Genomic DNA, 16,721 nt, shown 5'->3' with positions numbered 1-16,721 from the left:
CAAGCACATTGCAAATTCTTATTCGTCAAAAGTTTAATAAAAGGTTTCTGTGGACCACCCTTGAGAAAGTTTTGACAAACCCCTCTTTTCAACTAAGTTAATGTGAAGTTTGATGGGTTTTGCCGTAGGGCTCAGAGAAATTCGACACCTCAAAATTATAGAACTTTCTCCTCAATTCTTACAGAGAAAGTATGCTTAAATATTTACCGCGATATTTAAATATTTATAATTTTCGGATAAAATATGACAAGAATTTGTAGATTAAAGGTTTATCTTTAAAATCTTACTTAATTGAAAGTTAAAAAAAATACTTTGTATCATTATTGGGCAGGAGGTTATTAACCACAATCTTTCCTATTAAGGTTATGTTTTTCGATACTAACCGTAACCTTAAATTTTTGCAAAATGTTATTCTTTTACATAACCTCACTTAGAAAATTTATTATACTAGCGTCAATGTCGATGTAAAAATTAATTTCTCTTGAAAAATATTATCTCGTAAAAGAAAATGTTAGTTTTAATTAATGTTTCGTGTATCAAAATAAAATAAATCGTGTATGCTCTAAAAAAAAATCATTTAAATTTGTGTGCAATTGAAGAGCATAGGAGTGACAATTGATTTTAAAATTATTTAAATTGTTTTAAAGCATAAATATAATTATGGAGGAATTATTTGAAAATATTTCTGGTATTTTATTTGGGATTTTACTGGTATGTTAACCCATGAATGGATACTGTATGTTGTTATCAATTGCAAATGCAATTAGATTTCGAATGCGCTTAAAAATTTCAATAAAATACTCTGGGGTTACAATTCATAAATTGTCCTCCAAAATCCTTTCCACTTTGGTGTTGGTAAATGGGTTTTTATATGTATGGGGAGACCAAAGGTATGAGATAGTGCTCTGGTATATAAAATTTTTACTATATATATTTATGTGATAAATATAGAAAACCACATTTTAAATTTCCATGCGATTTTCCGAGGACAATTTTTGGTTGAGTGATAAAAATTTGGTCTTTCTCTTTCACTCGTTAAAATGAAAAACACTTGAAATTTACAGGTTATGTGAAAAGTTCGCAGAAGTGGAAACAAAAAAAAATTAAAAACAATATTCTAAAATTTAATTTTGATAATATTGATTCTTCTTTATCCGACAAAAGAATATTTTCCTCTAATAAAGAATTTCTTCAGGTTTTGGAAAACATAGATGTCGCTGAACGTCAAATCCGAAAAATCTGATGGATTGTCAAGCAATTCGTATTTCGAATCTTTGTATTTTCGACATTGCCAAAACGCTTTCCTAAACGGAAAAAATATCTTGAAAATAAGTATTTATTTTAAAGGAGAAGATGTTCTTAGCCTATTAGGTGAGATTCTTAACAATCTCACCTACTATAATTCTAACAAAATTCCATGTCCTCCGATCGGCCCCAAACTTTGCCAGAATGTGTTTTGACACTTCCTAATCACGAATATATGGATGGCTAAAAACCGTTCCCGTCCGTCCGTCCAGCCGCTCTTTGGAGCTTAATAGCATCAATCGGGCATCGATCGGGTTAAAATTTTAATATGTTATAGCTGACCCTTAGAGCTTTCGATCAATACCGAACATAAGGTCCCATGACCCTTCTGACCCGAGCTATATGACTCCAAAAAACAATTCTTAAAATGGCCATAACTCCGATTCTAATTGTCAGAATTTAAAGAATAAGGGCGTTTTGTAAAGCTCTCGTCAAATTCCACTTCCCCTTCTAACATCGCAAGTTCATAAAACCACCGCTAGGGGCGCTATTATTAAAAAGAAAATGTTTCAATTTTCTAAATTAAATAACTCAAAAAACCCTTTGTGCATCGGGCTGAAATTTTAGTATGTTGTAGACGCTGATTACACATTTATGAAACAAAAAAAATACTTAAGTCGATCTATAACCCCTGACCCGAGCAATAAGGGGTCAAAGTTCGAACATTGACCGGCCTCTATCTCCGGTTCTAATTAACATTTTGAGCTGAATTTTGGATTTTTGGTTTCGTCTCGATGAGCACTTTCTGATGGAAGTTCAAAAAGTCACCACAGGTGGCGCTGCGATAACGTCAAAATTCATCAAAATTCAAACTCATTTTTCTCAAAAACGGCATTTGTGCAAGTTAATCAAATTTTAAAGTGTTGTAGTTTAGTCTATGTCGTTTCCAAAAAGTGGCATGGGTTCGGTGTGGTTTCAATAGAACCGGAGATATAAGGGGTCAAAGTTCACGAAATTCAAAACACCATATATCCGATTCTATTTGATAGATTTTGACGAATAGGAGCGCAAATTAAAGGTCTTACAAAGCGCTACAACTTTCTAGAACATTTGAACTTCGTGGGGCCAACACCAGGGACGCCACAATCGAAAAACCAATTTCAATATCACATAACCTCAATTATCTCGACTGTCGCTGAACCGATTTTGATGATTACTGCGACATAATTATAGAGGACATTTGTCTCTACATTTCGTCCATACATCATTTTCCGCTCAGACTACGTTATCACTCCGATTTTGCCGTTTAAGTGTGAAAAAATTGATTTTTCCCATAATAACGCTTTGAAACCACTCAGATGCCAATTTGACTACTTCTACTCGACCAAGACGCTTAAAATAGGATTTTAAATGGAAAGTCTCACAAAATACAACAATTCTTTGATATAGTTGAAGTTCATCAAATGAACACTTGGGGCGCTCTGATCGAAAAAATGAGTTAAGAAACAAAAAACCTCGATTATCTCGGCTTCTAAGGAATCAATGAGATCAAGTTCTACGGCAAAATTATAGAGAATATTCTGGTCTACATTTCAGCCATATATCACTTTTCTGTCACTCCATCCAAAACCTTGATATTTTGGTTTAAATACATAATTTGTATAATTTCACGAATTTGATTCAATACAACTGAATGGCGATCCCCAACTTCAGCTCTAAATCGAATTTGCATGAATTCCGAGTTAGCTCACATTAAAAATCTCACCTACATAAGCCGGTTAGGATTATCTGTCCCTTTCTGCGCCAAAAAGACATAACAGATAAAAAGTCATATAGAAAGAAATTGTCTTCTTGGTATCTTTGTCGGAAGACGGATAGGTGTTCACTACATACCCTTTTACTTGAATCTTGCAGAAATACAAAGAAATTAAATACAAATATCACTTTAAATGGAAAGTTCCCATCAACCCATCGATCCTCATCGAAAATTTTATCGGCATCGTATCGATTTTTCGATTAATTTTTGCCGCACTTTAACGGGCTTTCTCGATGAACTGTTAACAGGAAAGCAAAGTGCGAGTGGAAACCGCGAGAGCGCGTTAGTTGCTCTTAACATTTGGAGCTGAGAAGGTGTTTTCCGTGGTGCTCTGTGTTTTCTTCCAATTTTTAAGGTAAGTTTTCCATTTTCATTCGAGTAAACTAGTGAAATATGTTACTAAAAGTTTCTCAATGTGGTTCACAAAGATATTTTTATTGTGAAGTGTTTTTCCTGCATCAATTTCGCGAGTAAAAATACATTGTGCAATTTTTGACAGCTCGCCATCTTTATAATTTTCCGCTTGTGAATTTATTTTCTACAACTTTATTTTTACGTTTTGTACTTTCAGAAAGTCATCATCATCAAGTCCAGATGAAGATTCCTGAGCGTAAGCTTCCAGAGATGCACTCCCACTAGAGAGACTTTACATGGAGCAATCGTAATCCCAATATCCCGAGAGGAGATGTGTTGAATCATGTTGAAATATTATTAAAAATAAATCTGTTTAAATTGAAATAAAGTATTTTTCTAATAATTTTGGGGGCGTGGGGAGTGAGATATATGCGTAGACAGGCTACTGAAAGTCTCAGCAGATTTTCAGACGTTGTGTCTGCCTTAATACGCAAGAGACATACGCATAAAATCTGCAGACATATCTGCCGACTTTTAGAACAGCGTCGTGTTGCACTTCGAGAACAAACGTCGGCAGATAATATGAGGACGGTCGGCGTATTATCTGCCGACGCGCCGATTAAATCTGCCGATTTCGTGACGAAATCAGCAGACTATTTTTGATGGGTTCTTAAATTGCGCGCAATTCAACTGTAAGAGAGAGATAGAGACACAAATAACTCACTTGACAAACGTCTGGCGGCGCTGCGGTTGCAAAAAATCTCTGAAATGCAACAAAATATTTTCTTTCAATTTTAACCTTATTAGCAGGTCGTGTCCCTTCTTGTAATATGTACTTTTGCATTCCTTATTAACCATAATAGTGTTGTACAAAAGAGTTTTTGACAAACCTATCCTGAATTTTGGGACAGCTCAAAAGAATATGAGTCTTCCAGCTCAAAATTTCATCCCAATGTTTTTGTTGTAATATCGACAATAATTTACAATTAACTCAAATAACTGTATTCAACTAAATTATTAAAAGGATTTTCTTGTGAAAATGACTTAACTCTAAGGAATTAAACAATTTTCACATTAAAAAACCTCTCATTTTCTCTACGTGAATTTTCGCGGCATTTCGAAGAATGCCAACAGGCACCACCAAATTCACTTCGGCTTTTCTTTTAGCTCAGGCCTGCGTCTGGAATATCTGTCTTGTCTACTTATTCAAAATAACGAGTTCGTAGATTGCTGGTACAGAAATTTTACTTAGATATTTTTTTTACATAACGCTTCTTCTATCTTCATTGCAATACTGTTGCGAAATATCCTAAAGAGATGATCCCACTTCTTCTCCAAAACCATGTTTATATTTTAGGATTGTTTGAGAACGAGTCGTGCGATTTTTTCCATGTTTTCGAGTGAGCTGTCTGGCTTTACTCCTCTAATTCCTAATCAGTCACGATTTTTTAGAAAATTGTTGTTTAGGATTGGATTATAAGGGCAAATGATTCATTAGATTTTGAAAAATCAATAAAATAGCTCGTTATTTAGATTTTTGAGACCTTCGGGAACTGGGCTAAACCTCCAGTCTGAAGCCGTCATAAGTCAGTTGACAAAATGCATCTCAGGCAGCGCTCGGCATTTGGTATTCGCTGTTATTTCCGGGGAAATACTTTCTGGAGGGCGTCAACAACTAATTTAGAATTTGCATCTAGATAATTTGTCGCAGGCCCTCATTAGACAGTAAAGATTTTTCTTGAAATGTCCGTTCCTTCTGCCGAAATTTTTACGTGAATATATCTTGAATATACCTTTCAATAAACACTTCCGTAATTTCCGTTCTGCGAACTTACCACGCAACCACTGTAATGTCACCAAATGTTATATGCCTTTAAGAATTTAAAATGTGACTCCTATCCACCTATTTTCTACCCCACAGACGCATTGGCAATACTGAGAGTCACAATTTGTCTGGATTATATCCTGACACTCTCTACTATATATGGCTGGCCGCGAGATCACAACGTGGTGAAGGTGCTACAACTCCACCGATTCCCGTGCGCACCAAGCAGTATGGTAAGAAGATAATTTTTGAAATTCATACCACAATCTCTGGGTCCATTTTAAATGTATTTTGATGCAGGGGGAAGAATGGGGAAAATGTGGGAATCAAAAAAAAAGAGAACAGACACATATAAATTTACATAGATGTGGGAGTGAAAAATTTGTGCATTAATGAAAAGGGAATTTCACGGAGAATAGTATAAGTGATATCAATAAATTATTCAAATGCCCAGTGGAACCAGGTAAAAATTGAGGGTGGAATATTTATTATAGATATCATTTGGGGGGTGGACATACATATACATATGAATTTTCTTGAATCTGGGATAACATTTAGAAAGCAAAAGAGAGTAACTTTATTTCCGTGGAATGAGACGTCAGAAAATATTCTGCAAAGAAGAAGTAAAAAGAACCGATTTACAATGCCAGCAATATCAACCCTAAGCAAAAGAATAAGACAAACAAAAATACAATTGAAAATTCATTCAACAATTGATTACAATATATATATATAGCGAGAAAAAAAACAGAGAATTCTATTTAAGTTACATAATGAAAGAAAATAAATAAGTCATGCCAACATTGGTAAGGGTTTCTATATGGCTTTGAGTGAGTGTCGTACGAATGCTTGAAGGAACTCTTTTTTTTTACTTTTATTTTTTATTTTCTATATGACCAAAGTATTATTAAAAAAAAAGAAGAGAAAGTGCATGTCATTAATTTTTTTCAATGAACTTTTTTGTTTTCTTTATGTCTGCACCAAAGAGCACTGATTTTATTTATTATTTTTGAATGTATGGTATTACTATTGAACAAAAAAAAGAAGATATATATCTATTTGTTTAGTTTGATAAAAAAAGAGCTTTAGTTTTTTCGTTGAAAAGAATATATATCTCTATAATGATATTTCCTTTTGGTTTTCTGTTTCTTTATACTCTTTGAGAATCTGTGTTCATCAGTTGATTTTTCTTGTATGAAAAGATTTGTTGGACAAAAGACGTATAAAATGGATTTTGCAAAAAAAGAAAAAAAAAAGTATGAAGATGATTTTCATACAACAAACTGTTGGATATCACTTGATTCCAGCAGCATAATTCTGATCATTGTAAATTCCAGGAAACATTCAATTTTGTGATCCATTCTTTTTTTATTTATTCTTTGTTTTTTTTACCTTGTTTCTTGACTTTATTCCTTTTGAGAAAGGAATGATGCGCAAGAAAAGCTTCTTGGAATCGAAGCTTCAATTCATCAGCAACAGTGATGTTAAATTACATTTTAAAAAAAGGATTTATTATGTGGAAGTTAAATTATCTCTAGTAGAGTAGCTTCATGCTACGAAAGTCTAGGGTTCAGCCTATTCGGGCTATATAATTTTGTTCCTGAAGTGCCTCTCGTACTAGGTTTACAAACTTTGCTTCTTGTAGAAAAGTGTCGGAAACTCGAAGGCCTTTAACTTTCTCTTAGCGGAGAATAAAATTAATTCATTAGATTCGGAGTTATAGTCACCTAAGTACTAAAAATTTGAAAAAAAAGTTCTACCAGGGAAAATTCACAATGAATCAAAATGATAAGAGTTTTTATTATGGACGACTAAAAAAATACAAAAAAGTTGCATATTATTTCAAGCACACAGGAAACTTCAAATAAATTCAAACTTGACTTAATTTTTGAGGTTATGTTTAATGTTAACAATTGAATTGATCCAAAATTATGGGCTTACATCGTAATGTAAAGATTGAATTACGTTTTTAGCGTTATTACCTCCTTGTGAGGTTAGAAACGCCAGAAATATTATTCTAAACTTCTAAATGGAACTTTTGTTTATTTTCTAGTAAGTGTGCATAAAATCTCAGGCGAATTATTGCCAATTAGTATAAAAATGGCTGGGGTTTTATCCTAGCTCTTTTCTTTTTAGCCTTTTCGGCTGGTATTCCTTTAAAGGAATCTGAAAAAGTTACAAGTTGTTTCTATTGTTTCGCCATCAAACACCATAAATTGAAGTTAGATTGACTGTCAAATGAGGTTAGATTGCCCTTTTTTATAGACAAAATTAAAATAAATCTCAATCTAATGCGACGATAAAAAAAGCCAGTTTTTTGTGATTCTTTTTGCTGTCAACAATTTTCATGGGAGTGGTTATTATAGAAGATATGCGCAAAATAAAAATTTTAGGTTATATTGTAAAGTAGTTCTGGCGCCTGTACGGATAGATCTTTCAAACTAAAATAACACATTTCAAACTTATTATCTCTACCTTTAACATATGTGTTAAAGTCACAATTAATGTGATTCTTAAGGTATTTCGAGTATTTCTAAGGATTTTACATAAATTTTGTCTTTGAGGTTATGTGAAAATTCGAACTTACTTTGAACATGTCTAACGTGTCTAACTGTTCTAAAGAGTAGTAATATATTCCATGAGAGCTTTGGTGTATATCCAAAAAACACTTTAAGCTATTAACAATAAACCTACCAAGACCCGGTCAAATTGACCGGTTTAAAATTAACATATATTTAAACGGTACAATGTTACTATCAAACTTTATGAATTTCTTAAGATATGCATGTAATATATTTTTCAGTGTTTAAATAATAATATTTCGCTCTTTTCCAAGACAAATTTGTTGAGTATCCTACCCTACCGCGGTTTGTCATTTGACCGAAAAAACGACCAAAAACGTTCGGTAGGTTTAGTGTTAAATACGAAAAAAGAAAGTTTGAGGTTATGATGTAAAGCAACTCTAGCGCCCCTACAGTTACATTTAGTTCTACATGTTCTAAAGAGAGAAGAACATTACGTATTTCAAACTAACTAACTTCACCTTAAGCACAATCTTTGAAATATTTAAGGTGTTTCCAAGGGTTTTACATAAACTTTATCTTTGAGGTTATGTAAAAATTTATGGCAATCTTTCCGTAAAGGGCACCTCTCTTTTTTTGAAACATTTTAAGATTACTTTGAATGTTATCATGTGTTCTATAAGCAATCAAAAATTTTACAGATATAACACATTTGAAAAAAAACTATGAATGTTAGGTTATATTAAAAGCTATCAGTGATTTTAGAAAACTAAAGGGCTGCAGGGGAAAGTGGTGTGCCTTTGAATATTTCAATTTTTTCTTATTTCCCATAATAAAAAATCATTTTATTAATCAAAGTTAATAGAAAACAGTTTGTAGAATAGAATTTTTGCTCTGAGAAATAAGAGAAAAATTGAAATATTCAAGGGGTGTCGCATTCAAAGAAAAACCATTTTTCCCAATTGAGAAAATTTAAATTTCTCTACGATTTTTTACGTATAATTAAATATTTATTTTGGGCAGATTTGTTAAACATTTTTTTTAATACTTTTTACGAGAAATAGAATTTAAAATCTAATTGGAAGATTCAATAAATTTTATTTATTTTTTTGTGGTTAAAATTAAATTGAGGCATTTAATTTTTGAAATTGTTCACTGTAAAAACTGTTTCTCGTCTATCTATGAAGCATTGATATAAACTTCATTTAAGGTTTAAAATTCAGAATCTTTGAGGTTATGTTTAACTCTGTAGGAGTTTCAGCGCTTCTTTGTCATTTGAATTGCTGCAAAGATTTAAAGTGTTTTTTAAAATCTTCTGCTTGACTACAAAATCACTATAAATTCAGTGACAATTCATTATTATTTTCAGAAAAGAATTATAATAAATCCTATATTTGAGGTTATGTTCATGGTCACAGTGATTCTTGTCAATCTGGCTACTTTGTGACGTGCCTCACAATATTTAAACATCAATAAAAGTAGCAGTATTTTATTAAAGTTTAGTTTTGGGCCTTTAATAGTCAATTTTCTGCAAATATAATTCATAATCCACAGAATTTTGGTATTTGAGGTTATGTTTGAAGTTTCTTGCATTTTAGTTGAGTATAAAGTTACTCTAACAAAGTTTAGATAGTTCAGGGAGCATTAGCATCCCATGAAGGCTTCAACTTTTTATCTCTAATTTCAAACACCTTGTTCATACTTGAATTGACATCATAGATGTCTCTCGGAGCGGCGTCGATTGCTCCTAAGAGCATTTCTAGTGTTCGAGAGGTATATCGTATTTAGAATTCCCAGCCTTAAAAGTACACTCGCGAGGCAGTTCCATTTTTATATATTTGGTTAGCTTTTTTTGTTCGAGAACTGCTGATCGGTCAGCATATTTTTGCTTATGGAGTCAGCAAAAATATGGTGAAAATGCTGATTTTTTCAGCTAACTGTGCTCGTTGGGTTAATTAGTTCTTGCTGGATCGTCTTACGGTTTCTTTGAACGGATCTAAAAAAAACTTGAAACCAACATCTAATCTTTTGAGGTTTTGCACAAAAGTAGGCACTTTAGCGTCAACTAGTGGCATAAATACAAATCTTCAAAGTCCTAAAACTTTTTATCAACCATGAAATCATGAAATTGCGCAAAATGACGCAGAATCATTTACCAGCAGTGTATTATTGATTAAAAATCGAGTAATTTAACATCACTGTTTTTGCAATACTGTGAAATTGGAGTTGTGTTTTTGAGTAGCTTCTTTTGTACATTAATTAATTCCTTTCATTAATTTCTTATGGACGACAAAAAAAAATTGTATTTTCTTTTATAGGGAAATGATTTATTTCACAGAGATGAAATGTCTCTTTCATTTTCTCTATTTTTCTTTGTTTATGCATTATATTTTCTGATGTTTTCTTTGGTTTTTTTTTATACCCAGTTATTTTTTTTTTGTTTTTAATTTGTTTTTTAAAAGTGTCTCTTATGTTTTGAATGAACGAAATTCCCAATAATAACCGTAGTACCTGGAGCACCACCTCGCAATATATCGGCTGAAGCCACAAGTGCAACAACAATTGCGATTTCGTGGCAACCACCACCAATTGAGCGATCCAATGGACGAATAATCTATTACAAAGTGTTCTTTGTGGAGGCTGGACAGTCGGACAGTGAGGCCACTGTCACAACATTGAACACAACCGAAATCTTGTTGGATGAATTGAAAAAGTGGACTGAATACAAGATTTGGGTTCTTGCTGGAACAAGTGTTGGCGATGGACCGAAATCCTATCCAGTCACAGTTCGAACACATGAAGATGGTATGTAAACTCTTGCATCTAATACTTTTTGTTTTAAATGTTTACTTTTTTTATGAGAAAAATATCATTTATCACGAATCTTCAGTTTCATTAAACATTTACGTTATTTTTGAGTTATTTTTACGTTAAAATATCTCCAGAAAAATTAAAGTTATTTTTCATTTCTTTTTATTTCTTTTTCATTTTATTTTATTTTAGTTTTTTAAATTTAAATAAGAAAAAAAAATCTCTTGTTCTTAGTTTTCTGTGTTTTTTATTTATTATATTTTTCAAAGAAATTGAATAAAAGAAGTTTACCAATTTTTTCCATCTTGATTTAATTTTCACAAATTTTTCTTTTAATTTTATCTCATTTCATTTTGAACTAAAAGAAAAAAAATCCTATAACTTTTTGAAAGGAACATTTTTAATGAATTTTTGAAATTTCAGGTTGTCGCAGAGTTGAGAAAAAAATGATGATATATTTTTGTGATGAGATAGACAAATGTGATTTTTGATGTCTATTTACTAATATTTTTTTAATCCCTAACTAATCTATATATTTTTTTGACTCTTAACAAAATAATATCTTTTTTCCACCCTTTTCTCTTATATCTCTAGTGCACATGAAATATTTTTTGCAGCACATTTTTGTGGGAGAGCAAGAGTACCAAAAAAAAAAGACAAATATTTTTGATAATCCCCCTTCGTCCCTTTTCTTCAATAGCAAAACAAACAAGCAAAAAAACAATAACTAATGCATATGTATCAATAATAATCTAATTTTTATTTCAACTGTTTTTTGTGGATCCAACACAGAGGTTTCCTCAGGATTTACCAAGTGTTTCAAGGTTTTTTCTTTGTAATCTATTTGCAATATTTCACAATATTTATTAATTATTGAAAATATTTGACGTGATTGAAGCACAGTATATTTTTTGGTATTTATTATTTCCAATATATGTATATAGATTTTATTTATGAGTAATGGATAGCGCACAATTGCTTTTGTTTTGCAATGATGCACCTTGAAATTGAGGATGCGAGTGAGATGACAACTCTATCTTTCTCACTCTAACTGAACTGTCAAACACTTTTTTTTGTTTTTCTTTTTCAAAACAACAGTAAATGTGTGTTGCCAATAATGGGGTACGCATAATTATTTTTGTAAACAGATCTTTAAAATTATCTTGTTTCAGAAACCATATTGGTTTCTGTCTGAACTGTCAATTGTTTACAAAATAAAGTTGAATGTGTGTTGCCCTTAATAGTGTATACACAGTAGCTTTTATTTTGTAAACATTTTTCCAAAAATCAATATTTTAGCAAAGAGAAAATACAAAATGAAAAAAAAACTGTTTTTTTTTAATATTAGTTATATTAACGTTAGTTTAAAAACTAAAGTAAATCTACGCAAATTGTGGTAAAAAACAAGCACTTGATGTGTCTTATAAAATGTCAAAAATATGTTAAGAACGCAAATTTATTTGTTAACCGGTTAAGTTTTTAAAATCAAATCTGGAGCTTGACAACTTAAAAAAAAGATATAAACTGTCTATTTGACAGAGACAGATTCAAGAAAATCATCCCCGAAATTATTTCGAAATCGTTCCTAAATCAAGAACTCGATGTGCAATATATTTGCTTTTCAGAAAAGTCAAAAATTTACAAACTGGACTAAATACCAAAGACACAGCTCTTGAAAATTTTGGCGGTAAAAGATCAGCCCAAACTATCATACACTGAGGATTTAGGATCAAGGATTAGCGTTTTCTTGCGTAAATTTTTATTAAATGTACACGCTTTGATCGCTGAAAGACTTCTAAAGTGCAATATCGACAAATTTTTTATGCAAATAGAGATAGGAACACTCTGACCTTCCCATTACTCCAATCTTAATGCATTTTAAGAGTTTGCGACATTGGGCACCGTTATTCTCTACACAGCTCTCTCCGATATCCGACTGACGGGGGGACAAAAATGACATTTGGGTTTTTCTAATCTGGTCAACGGTTTTTCTATTTTGCGCTGTATGAATTTATGTTTCATTTTGTACCACAATTAAGTATCAAAAGCTTTGATAAAGTCAAAATAACATTTTAATTCGTCCTGAACAAACCGCTTACTTAGTAAAAACCTATAAAAAAGTTTTGAATTCATTAACTGTCAGTGTTTCACAGCTGTCATCCGGATATCGACGTGCCAGATATTGGAGAGAGCTATGTAGAATGAGGCTTTCCTAATACTTTCCTAATAAATTTCAATATACTTCTCCTGACCTTTTTATAACCCATTCTGCCAAATTTTTCACAAAAATCGTCACAATCACTGGTCTTCTTCTTCTTATTCAATTATACGTTATTATTCTGATATTACTGCTGTGAAAACAGACGACTAATCGTAAACACATCAAGTTTATACAGTAGACCAGAGGCGTGCAAGAACCGTTGAAACCGAATAAACGTCAAATGAAACATGTACGTCTCTTTTCAAAGACGTACATGTTCATGTACAGAAGTACATGTACAGAAGTTCTTGGTAGCGTTTCAGGCCAAAACGCTACCAGAACAAACTTATTTTGACGTTTATTCGGTTTTAACGGTTCTTGCACACCTCTGCAGTAGACTCTCTCTCAATCGGGCATACGAGGCAAAATGTCATCCAAATTATCGAGAGATTTGGGCATCAAAATCATTATAAATTTCAGAAAAAGCGCTTAAATATAAAGAATCACCATAAAACAAGAGAAACTACAGCGAATTTGAACAAATTTGCTTCAAAATCAAACGTGAAAATCGTCAACAAAATTTTGCGCCCGATTGAAAAAGAGCCGATTGAACAAGACTCTACTGTATAGTTCTCTTTCTCTTCCAGTAGATTTAATATCGATTTTATTACCTTACGTAAATAATAATGTTAAACCAAAAAACGACACCCGGGATTTTCCATTAAAAAAACACACAGAAGTTGGTTACTTCTGGTTAGTTCTAGATCTAGTCATCTCGCTCACTCTAATTGGCCATTTTGAAAACATGTTTACAAAACGAAACGAAAAGTTAACTTTTGTTTTGCAAACTTGTTTTTGACATTTCAGTGAGAGTGAAGTAAATCTAAATCTCTCATTCACTCTAATTGACAGTTTTAAACACGTTTTTTTTTTATCTTCCTATGAAAATGAGTGAGACGACTATTACTAGACTTCATTTACTCTCATTTAAATGTAAAAAAAAAATGTTTTGTAGATCTGTTTTTGACATTTCAGTGACAGTGAATGAAAATAAAATCAAAATATAGTCAACTCTTCTAATTCTCAGAGGCAATTTCGAAAACATGTTTGCAAACAAAACTTATTGAGCGTTGGGCATTATGTCCAACGCAGAATAACTTTTGTTTTGTAAACATGTTTTTGACATTTCAGTGAGAATGACTGAAGCCTACATCTAGTTGTCTCGCTCACTCTCATTGTCAGACACAAAGCTTCTCAAACGTGCTTGTAATGTCATTAAATCAATTGTGCGTACACCATTTGCAACAACACTGAATTACTATCGTTTTGTAAACAAACATTTGACATTTCAGAAAAATAAATATTGGTAAAATGTGTTTACAAAACAAGAGAATTTGTGCGTACCTTATTATCTTATTGTTTTCTTTTAAAATCACTATATATATTTATTATTCACAAACTGAGCGTATTTTTATCTATTGGCCGACACTCGCATATGATTTTTATGTTTTTTTTTAAATTGATTTCTATTTTTGATTTTTGGTTTGAGCCTTGGTTTTTGTTTTTGATTATTGACTTCACAATTATTGGCACATTGCATTATGATGATGAAACTTCGATATTAAGATAGAGAACACAATTGCACCAGAATTTTTGTGGTATGATATTTTTTGTTAATCACTCTATCACTAGTGCGTTTTTTTCCTGAGTTTTTTGTTATTTTTTTTAATAAATCACCAAGTATGCAAAAAAAAAGATTTTAATATGCTATAAAATAATTCTTGACTCTAGTAATTGTCTCTGCGCACCAAATTTTTGTTGTATACTTTTTTTGTTTTTTAAATACTCACACCTCACAAATTATCTGGTTTTGATGAAAAAAGAAATGAAAAGAAGTATTTTATTTTTTGGATTTATTGTTGGTTTTTTTTGTGTTTGTGATAAAAAAAATAACTATGATTTCTGGAAAACTCTTTGAAAAGAACACGCATCAAATTTTTTTGGTTAAAGAAGAAAAAAAAGGAGTAAAAGAAATATTTTTCACATTTTTATTTTCTTGGTTTGTGCATGTGAATTTAAATTTGTTTTAACTTGATTTTTAAACCCAAAATTTCCCTAATCACCCTCGCACCACTTTTTACTCTCTGTGAAGATGATGAAAAAAAAAGAAATAACAAGTTAAAGAAAATTTAGCTAGCTCAAAAGTATTCCCAATCCTCAAAGTTTCGATGCACTGAGACTTGATAAGTTATTGGAGAGATTGGAATTGGAAAATTTAATTAAGGAGCTGAAATGCCAAGTCGGAAAAAAATTATTAAATTTATGTATTTTAAAAATCATTTCTCTGTGCATTTGAGATGAGTCAATATTTAGATAGAAAGTGAAGATTTTAAGATAATGAGAAAAATTAGAAACCTCTTGTCGCTGATTTCAAATTAAAAAAAAATAATAATAATAAAAGACCTTTCAAAATTTTTCCACAAACTTTAATGGTTTTTCCGTAATTTTAAATAATTAATTTTTCAATTTTAAATTCACTTTCACTTAAAAAAAAAGACTTCGGAATTAAAATTCACAGCACAAATTTGCATGCTTAAGCAAGAAACCTTTTTTTGTTTAAAGAAAAAAAAAACAGAAAATAAAGAAAAACTTTGATATTTTTCCAAAAATTGGCTTTGAGGAATATATTCGGTTTAAAAGAAATTTATTAAAAAGTTTTACAAAAAGAAAATCAAGAAAGAACTTTCACCAAAACCACATTGTGTTTCTTTTTTTATTGACATGATATTTATATATATATATTGAATCACGCACAAGCACTTTAATTTTTTTCAATTTAATACTTGTTGCCCTTTTTATCAAACGGTATTAAAGAGCACAATTTGATTTGTTGCACTCTCAAAAAAAAAAATAAATAAATAAAAAAAAATAAAAATAAATAAAACAGTTTGATAAAACTTCATTATGACGAAAATTTATTGTATTTTACTACATTCTTGATGCATTTTTGAAAGCCATTCACATTTTTTATCTCGAGCACTATTTTATTTTATTTCAAATTTGTTTGTTTTCTCAATGTTTATGTTGGCTATATATATCTATTTTTTGAAGCACTCTATAAAGGATCGATATCTTTAATGTTTTTTTTTTAAATATATAATTTTGCGCATCGGTAAGTGGTTTAAATGTCCTAGAAAAAAAGAACCACATCATAAATTGAATTCAATTAATTGATTTATAAATTTTTTGCACCATAAAATCGCACAGATTTTTTTTTTTAATTTTTGTTTAACCACTTAAATGATGATATATGCAGAAAATTATGTGAAATTCGCTGTAATGAAGTTTTGCTGTTTTATAGTTTTTAATTACTTTGTGTGTATGGTTGTGTTTTGAGTGTGAATATTACAAAAAAAAAAAGAAAGCAAAATAAATAAATAAAAATTGCGTGTGGCGTGAAAATCGATTGGGTCTTTGAGTTGACGTAATATTTAATTCACTCAGGTTTATTTAATAAAGTACCCTTTTTTTACTGCAAAATTGCAATTTAATTGAAACATTGAGGGCTCTCAACCTAATGCTGGTAATTCAATTTGAAGGAAAATATTCTCTATTGAGAGCTCTTCAGAGTCTATTTGATATTCAATCGGGCTCTCTAAATTGTGTTCTTCAATAAATAAAATAAAAATAAAAGTAAAAGGCAAATAAGCGAACAAAAAAATGGGCAAAATAGGGCGGAAAACTTCAGATATTGATCTTTAAAATTAAGGAATCATAGATATAATTTGATAAATTAAACGACATTTGAATACCAATTGTCTTGATTTATTTTTCATCAAACAATAGGAATAATAATGTAGCAGGAAATTTGATAAATTACCAATTTATCGCATGAAACCATCTATTCAGGATAATAGTTATATGCAACTCAATATCGAACATATATCT

The 16,721-nt window shown here is 31.1% G+C and overlaps 1 protein-coding gene and 1 long non-coding RNA gene across 4 annotated transcripts in view; both read left to right on the top strand.

Moving 5' to 3' along the window:
- LOC129806809 (tyrosine-protein phosphatase Lar) overlaps positions 1-16,721 on the top strand; it is a 284,034-nt gene that overhangs the window by 228,718 nt on the left and 38,595 nt on the right. For all 3 annotated transcript variants that reach the window (XM_055855583.1, XM_055855585.1, XM_055855584.1), the window contains 2 exons: positions 5,337-5,473; positions 10,271-10,567. In XM_055855583.1, coding sequence (XP_055711558.1) covers positions 5,337-5,473; positions 10,271-10,567 — 434 coding nt within the window. The remainder of the gene's footprint in view (positions 1-5,336; positions 5,474-10,270; positions 10,568-16,721) is intronic.
- LOC129806814 (uncharacterized) lies at positions 3,211-3,803 on the top strand. The gene is made up of 2 exons (XR_008752204.1): positions 3,211-3,416; positions 3,633-3,803. It is a non-coding gene; the product is annotated as an uncharacterized LOC129806814 (long non-coding RNA).

Source organism: Phlebotomus papatasi, chromosome 3, assembly GCF_024763615.1.
Source record: "Phlebotomus papatasi isolate M1 chromosome 3, Ppap_2.1, whole genome shotgun sequence".
Classification (NCBI taxonomy): Eukaryota; Metazoa; Arthropoda; class Insecta; order Diptera; family Psychodidae; genus Phlebotomus; species Phlebotomus papatasi.
The sequence above is the reverse complement of the archived record's forward strand: the minus strand, read 5'-3'. Positions and strand labels throughout refer to the sequence as shown.